An 8,457-nucleotide genomic window follows, 5' to 3' on the forward strand; every position below is an offset into this window, starting at 1 on the left:
TAGTTTTTCTATGTATATAATGTATATAAATATATATCTGTAACTATATACTTATCTAATTGTATGTATTTTTTTCTATTTTTATTTATTATAAATAAGTGTAAAAGTGTTGGCCTCTGGGGATGATATATGCGATAGTTCGGACATGTTTAATTCCGAGTATTATGTTCTTTTCGTTAGAAAAAAAATTTACTTAAAGGTAAAGAGCATTCTGATTTTTCACCAGAGGCGATAACATTGAAATAAAGATATTACACCGAGGATCTGGTTGATTTCAGCGAAGAGAACAGTCGGTGTAATCTGTTCCGGAATTCCGAATCATGCAATCCAACCCTTGGTACGGACTCGGTGGAAATGTCATTTATGGGAATAGCTTCTGGGCAATCCGTGAAGCGGTCGATGCGTGTAAGTGCGTACCTACGTGTATCCTAGAGGAAGGGGACAGATAAATTCATGCTTGTACGTGATTGGAACGTAAAGATTCCAACTGGAATTGACCTGGAGGTGATACGGTGTGGCGATGAATCTTGGAGCTTTGACAATCGAGACACTGGGCGCCACCAAAGCTTGATGTGGGATTTCATTTTGGACCATACAAATCGTTGACAGATTAAACTTGTTTTTCTAGCAATGGGGTGTGACATCTCAATGAATCTTGTTGAAAATCAACGTTCGGAATTGGGCTAGAACCTCTTTGGTGGCACAGAGAAGTGATGGTTAACCGAGAAAAAGTAGCCCACTAATAATTAATATAGAGGATGATTCAAATGAAGATGATATTTTTGTAATTGATGATTCAGGTTAAGTTTTTCGGTTTATTCAGATATCAACCCCAAGATTTGAAGTCAACAAAATGGCTGATGAACGGCGCCTGCGGTGTTTCAAAATTCATGGAGAGGTCCGAAAGGAACTCGTCTCCGGTAAAAAGGCTAGGAGGTTCGATTTTTACTAAGGTTTTTGTCCCGAAGAAGGTTTTCCTGCCATCGCCTGGTTGTGTGTGTAATAATTTTATATGTTCTCGTTTTTTATTACGCACAAAATGTTGAGTTTTTATTCAATTTCCTTTCCCCTTTGTGTATAAAAAGAACCGTCAGATTTAATACCCACTGATTCGAAAGTGCCGCGATTCGCAAAACCGTATACTATGCGATCAAAAATGAGTGTTGTCCAGTCACCTTTGGAATTTTTGTTTACATGGGAATCGTACTTAGACCATATAGTACATGAGCTGCTATTAGCCCTATGCTTTCAATACAAAATGGATGGTCACGGATAGAGGGCACTGTAGTCGTGGGTATGTGAATCTCAGGGTAAACTAAAGTCGTATGAACACCACTCGGATTGCGTAAAGAGTAGCTTTTATAGTAACCGCGTAGTACCGGAAGCTTTAAATACTCTTCATTATTTCTATACGTCCACAATTCACAAATAAGAATAGGTTTGCTTTTTTTTGCCATATCTGGGCAATTAATTAATTGACGTTTGTTAATTTATAGGTTGACAGTCTCACATCGTGTCTCATCGGACAATTTCGGACAGACTCGTTTACCCTGAAACGCACATACCCAATCGATGTCCTTGACTGTATTATTTTTAGTTACAATTAGCAGTCCATGTACTATATGGTCTAAGGAATCGTACCTTTACTTGAACTTCCAAAGGCGGCACGACAGCAACTCATTTTTGATCGCCCGTTATAAGGTGTGTATACAATGATGAAAGTAACGGGTGGCCCTGCTCGTGAGTATGTATAGGGTTTTCGCTATAAAAAGCGTTGCACGTCATCAACAGAAGAAAATGGCATGCCAATTTAAATCAAGATTTGGCGGATTTATATTCATTATTATTTAGTTACTTTTTGGGAGAATAAGTTGGCAGATTCGGAATTTTTTTTACAATGTTGTCAAACGTTATTTGTTGACATTTGACACTTTGGTTCGGTTTTTGCCATATATACAGTGTGAGCAACAATGATTGAAGCGTGCGTCATCACCGCTTGTTCCTATTAATATCAAAACTACCTTCTTTGTATGGAGTTGTATACGAAAATGACGTTCTGCGCTGTCACGGTGACGTGCGTCTATTCGTATTTCGTATCTTGTATCAAATCAGCATATGCTATGAGCGGCACATTGCCAATTTAGCTGAAGCGGCACGCTTCAATCTTTGTTGCTCACTCTGTATAAGAGAAGTATATGGATAACCGCCTATGATTGCAATGTGCAAATTGTTCGCCATAAAAGAGAGCTGCCCTATTCCTTAATCCTGAACTCTGTATTTATGCGCAAACTCCCCAAGTAAATATTTACTTGTCTCCGCCTACTTTTAAGTAGCGCCAATTTCAAATTTCATAACCTATAACTCGAAAATAGGGTTAAAATTTTATTAAACCATTATTGTGTGCAATTACCATATGTAAACACAACCACGCACCATTCGGAAACTTCACCCAGACTTCTATTCGCTTCATGCAGGTTCATATTCACCACATTGGCCCCATTCCACCTGCCGACTCCTATCACTATTGTCTGATCCTGTGATGTCTTTAGATAAGTATACTAGGTGGCCGAGGCCCACCCTCTCAAGACCAATCGCCGCCGAAGCGTTTCTTACCTGTTGACTATATCGCTTCGATTCCCCTACTAGCATCTTCACCGATCAGCGACGATAATTTGAATCTTCCCTTTTTTGTGCCCTCAACATTGTTTTCGGCACACAAGGATTCGGGACCTGCAGTCAATGGCCTACTTGAATGATTTCACTGCCAACTCAAATCAGCGCTCACGTGCCACCCAGTGCGTTCTGGTTCAAGGTACTCCATATCGTTCTGCTTGGAAACTGTAGCATTTTCACATAGAACTTTCGAGCCTCCTCAGCGGAGTTTGTTTACGGTTACACCCTTCAACTTCGAAGGCAAACTTTGTAACGATTTAGAAACTTAAATTGCAATTGAAATAATACACCTATAGGGATTATATCTTGAATATAACATGAAATTGGATAAGTTCGCATCAGCTATAAAGTGATACATTACCAATGTTCAAAGAAACACAATTAAATTAAAGACATTTACTGATTTTAAAATAAAATTAACATTGTCGAGTTGGAAATCTTTTAGGTCTTAAGTGACCCCCATATAACTTCGTGCCGCCATCATGCTTGCGTGCATCCAAATCAATGCAGTCATAGCGGTTAAAATGACGAGAACACAACCTTGTTTTTACATCATCGAATTCCGATAGTTCACATGCTTGCAGTCACCGATTCTTGTTGCTTTTTTCACTTGGGAATCTAATAACAAGTATGGCATAAATGAATTGATTGCAGATAATTGCATTGTAACTTACTTGTGCCATGAAACCGAAGAATCCACTTTCCCACAAGTACCTGCATTTCTTTATTTCTAAGTAATGAACACACTAAAATTGCCAAACATTAGGTATTCCTTTACAATTATTGTGTATCACTTACGTATACTGATTTATATAACTACGAAAGGCTTCTTTACTATTAAAATTAAACAAAAGTTCAATAACTCATAAACAAAACAAACAATTTAACCTCAATCCGTTATGTCAAACTGGAGTAAATACTTGGTAAATAACACTACATAATAACAGGCAAGCGCATTAGCGCCTAGTTCCCAACTAATGACAGAAGTATATTTCCATCCACTAACGTTGGCGATAGGCGTGTCCACTCGTTTATCCATATACTTCTCTTATATATATGGTTTTTGCACGTTGAGATAAAAGGTCTAAACTCCGTACAATCTGCGCATGCGAAAGAAACGTCAAAGTTCAGTTGCAATTTGTTATTAATTAAAATGTAGGTTAGGTTATTGTTTTCATCACAGGCTATTATAATGAATAAACATATTCGTAATGTACATTTAAACTAGCAGACTTTTGAGGTTGTTATACCAAGAGCCATGTTTCGCTGCAGCAGTATAAAATCCGAAAAGGACAGTATAAGCCCCATGTTCACAAATCGTAACCCAAGACATTTCAAATACCTACGAATCGCTCATAAACCGGACGGCTGCTACGGTGATAAAACTGGAACGCTCCTACTGGCATAAATATACAAATTTGCTTTCCTACCGCCTCCAATAAGACAGCCCGATTGTAGATGACAACTGACACAAACAGGCCGTTACATAACTTCATTGTTCGTGCATTACATCAACGGACCCGACGCTCACCGCTAGCACGAAGGAATGGGCCATCAAAACCAGGCTGTATAAGACCATGTACCAAGTCGTTGGCGTACGTGAACGTTACACGGTCACGTCCCTGCATTCAATTTAATGTTTGCTACTTGTAGGTTTCAGTTCTTCGTACAAAGATGCCTTGCAAGCGGTCCGACAGAGTTTATGTGCGATTGCAAACCCAAACACAACGTCAGTAAGGTCGCAAAGTTTCTAATGTGCTCCAAGATTTCAATTTGAAATTGCCAATTCCGAGCCAATTCACTATAACTAAGGTGCCCTTTTTATTATTGTGTAGTTTATTATTATTTAATGTTTAAAATATTGGTAAGCAATAAAAAGTTTACATATTTATTAAATTTATTGTTTTTGAAACCCATTAACTTCTTCTTAAAAAATCAAATAAACGGTTTTTCATGCAATCTAGAAATTAGTAATAAGCACCTTCTTTGGAAGAACCTTTGAGTTAGAAACAGGGAAGCATCTCGAGAGACTGAACGTAGGGCTTTCTATCACTTCATTGGAGCGACCCAATACTCGGCTTTCTCTTTACAGAAACTATGGAAGCACAAGTACAGTGAAAAATGGGCAACTAGCTTGGTGACTTTGGGGGGGCTTGAGGCCCCGGGTAAATAGTAATAAAGGTATACGCAGATCGGGGGGTCTGGGGGGTATGGAAAACCCCCCAGGGGATCGGGGGGGTCCGGGGGTCCTCCCCCGGAAAATTTTTGAAATTTTGGTAGCTTTATACGTGTTTTTAGACTAATTTACGTCAAGCGCAAAGAAATCTTTGTAGTTGAAATGAGAATAATAGCAGGTAGAAATGATACTAGTTTGTGTCTGTTGAGAGAGCTAAATTTGTGGCATTGTCATTGTTTGTGACCATTGGGTTTTGGGGGGGCTAATCTTGAGCCTGGGGGGCTAAGCCCCTCCTAGCCCCCCCCTAATTGCGCCACTGGACGCAGTCAAAATGCAAAAGAATAGAATTTTGATATCAATTTGAATTTTGATTTTTAAAGTTCCGAATTCGAAATTTTCGAATTGTTTTGAATCACTATTTTCAATCATTCGTGATCCAAGCACTTTCAGTTAATCTTCAAAGCTAGAGTTTAGTTGATCCCAAATTCTATTTAGCAATGTTTTTTCTGCCGTTTCTTAGTCATCGTATTTTAAGCGTCCATTTACTCCGTTCATTATCCTGCAAATTATTTTTTTCGTAGCTTTCCTAGAGCCATTAATATAGTATATTCTGTAACAAGGTTGGAATGGAGAAAGTCAACGCGAGTGGGGGTTCCGAGCGCGAGCCGAAGGCGAGCGCGAGGATACACGAGCATTGAATGTCCATTCCAACCGCGTCGCAGACTATTCTTTCTCCACGACCGCAAGAAATAAATTAAATGCAAGAAGGAATAAGAAGGAAACTTTAATTTTTATTAATTGTGATATTTATGGTATTCTGACAATTATGAAAGTTGAGAATTGGTGTATTACAAATGTTTGCTGTAGAGTTTTCCACAACTGCTTGATTAGTGGATGACGAGGACACTGTTGTGTGAACGTTGGAACTTGAGGGTACAAACAATGAATCTGACCCAATGACTGAAGTCACGATCTTACTGGCGACGTTAATACGATTTTGTAGCGAATTATCCACGTATCCTTCCGCACCCTCCGACGACTTCCCCCCGCCATGTCTTTTTAATGTTGTGATATCCGCTCCTGCATCTACTAACATAGTAGCCGATGTACGGCGAAAGCAGTGACCGGTGTAATTTTGCGGGTTTTCTAGATTAAGGAAAGTTGCAATTTGCTTGGGCATATTTCCCAATTTGTTAATCCCAATGACTTGCTTCGTACATTTTCCTTTTTGATAATTCACAAAAAAGTTATCAGAGGGAACGTCTGCCGGTCTTAATGCAGCATATTTCTTCACAATATTGTAAAATTCACCCGTTATTGTAAATTGTCTTGGTGTTTTGGTTTTTGTATTGGGAATATCAAATAATATTGCAGAGTCTAAATCCTTTATGTGTGTCATTTTTATGTTGTAAAGTTCATTTTTACGACAAGCTCCAGTAATACCAATCACAAGGGCTACCTAGAATAACAAGTTTTCGTACAATAAAACTAATTAATAATTCTCTAAAAAATGTACCTTTGTTGCTAAATATATATCATCCGGAGCGGTTTCTAAGAATTTCTTTACATTTACTGTCGTAAACACGGTTGATTTTTTTGGTAAGTACCCATCTGAACTGCGTTTTAAAAATGCTCTAAGCTTCACAAACTTAGAAATATCAACGTCGTGTTTTGCATTGAGCGTTGCTCTCATCATCGAATATATTTTCCATAAAGTTGACGACTTCCATTTTTTTGCCAAATAGTGGAAAAAAGCCAATAAAACGTTTTCAGAGAAAGATTGCGCTTTATTTGATTCTCTCCAGTCCATAAAAAGCTTGTAATATTTTTCATATACATGTCTTGATTGCTGTGGTAAGAGATTTTCTACTACATTATTGGCACATTGCGTAATTTCAGGTGGAGTATTTGGAAACTCTATATTCGAATCACTTGATTCACTCATTTTAACGTTAGTACAATTATTGTAGGTCAACTTTGCACTACAAATTTTTTGACGTTTAATGAAAAACAATTATTTCAAGGCTAACGTATTTTGATCAAATCGAGGATCAAACTGTTTGGAATATTCATTCCATCACTAGTGATGGAATGAAATACATGCAAAATGCATAAAAGGGAAGTATCTTTTTCACTACTAGCCTATGATGACATAATTATTAACTGTTTTTTTCTCCTGTAAAGTAGACTTCCTCGGCTGCTTTTGAAAGTTGTTAATAATGAAATAATTATTAACTAGTTGTCAATAATGCGAGCTGTCCCGCTGTCACTTTTAGATATCACAACCCTCAACTCATAAACTCTCATAGACGTTTAGACAGGTTTTTTTTTACAATTTGCAACTATCTGTTAATTGAGGAGAGTTCCAGTACGACCACTGGACCACTGGATATATCTTCAAAGCAAGATTTAGAAAGTGTGTATATTATCCAAAATTATAAACAGTTTGCTACCAATTTACGTAGGTACTTTAAATTTGTGGTCAGTGGTGTACTTCTGCATGGTGAAGGGGAGCATATTTTTTTAATGGCAACTAGTTTTCGTTTTCGTAGAGAGTACAATTTTTTGGATGTAGCAACATAAAAAACTTATTATATTACAATTACATAATCAAATTCAAGAGAAAAACTCAAATTAAGGAAAATGGTATCACCAGTTTACGTTAAAAAAATCTTTTTTTTTTATTGACAATTTATTTGGAGGTACATCAACCTTTGTTTTTAGCACCTTAAAACTACATTATTATTTTAATTATTTACAGTTTATTAATCAGGGTGGTCGCTTTAAGGTAATGGACTGTGGCAGTAAGTGTAGCGGAGTCATTTGAATTTAGGGCTTCCTGGAGGTTGTTTGTTAGTTATGTCAAAGTATTCATTATATCATATTTATTGTATCAAAAATCATTAAATATTTATAAGTAAATCGATATGTTTAAAAATTATTTACAGTGGCGTGCGTCTACAAAAATAAGAGGATCACTTTTTTATTGGAAAGCACTTTTTTTCGTGAGGTACTATTAAGGAATGAACCTTTTTTTTAATACGACAACATAAAAATCATGATCAAACAAGGAAAATTATAGAATTAATTAAAACAACTATTTTCCTTAATTTGAGTTCTTCTCTTAAATTTGATTATGAAATACAATAAGTAATATGTAACGAAACCAAACTAGTAGTTGGCATTAAAATGTTCCCCTTTTGACAACACATGACTACTTACGCCAGTGGGCAGAAATTTAGTGCACGCAGATTGGTAGAAGATTTTTATAATTTTTGATACCATACAAAACGTTAAGAAGACGTCTCTACCTTGGTATGTATGTAATATACTATTATGGTAGACCTTTGATGGTTCAATTGAAATAAATCTATGATTCTTTCATTAAGCCACCTAACTGGGTGGACCTCGCAAGATTCAAAATTATTCTCAATTAAAGTGTGAATTTGCCTCTTCATTAGCCACTTATCTCTTCGATTTCATCTTTCTTGTTAATTCCCTTTTTTTTCATTTTCTTGCGCCAACTTCTGTATTCCCTACCTGATTTTAAATTTTTTTTAAATAAATGACGTTTAAGCTAATTTTCCCATTTTCCTGAGTTTCCATTG

At 36.8% G+C, this 8,457-nt stretch overlaps 1 protein-coding gene across 1 annotated transcript; it reads right to left on the reverse strand.

The window, feature by feature from the left end:
* Positions 1–5,592: 5,592 nt before the first annotated feature.
* On the reverse strand, positions 5,593–6,937 carry LOC116182334. The gene is made up of 2 exons (XM_031502862.1): positions 6,366–6,937; positions 5,593–6,308 (listed from the first exon to the last, which is right to left on the reverse strand). The coding sequence occupies exons 1-2, from the start codon at positions 6,792–6,794 to the stop codon at positions 5,634–5,636; spliced, it is 1,104 nt and encodes a 367-aa protein (XP_031358722.1). The 5' UTR covers positions 6,795–6,937; the 3' UTR covers positions 5,593–5,633.
* Positions 6,938–8,457: the final 1,520 nt, after the last annotated feature.

The sequence above is a fragment of the Photinus pyralis genome, unplaced genomic scaffold, assembly GCF_008802855.1.
Source record: "Photinus pyralis isolate 1611_PpyrPB1 unplaced genomic scaffold, Ppyr1.3 Ppyr1.4_unclustered_Scaffold4750, whole genome shotgun sequence".
Lineage (NCBI taxonomy): Eukaryota > Metazoa > Arthropoda > Insecta > Coleoptera > Lampyridae > Photinus > Photinus pyralis.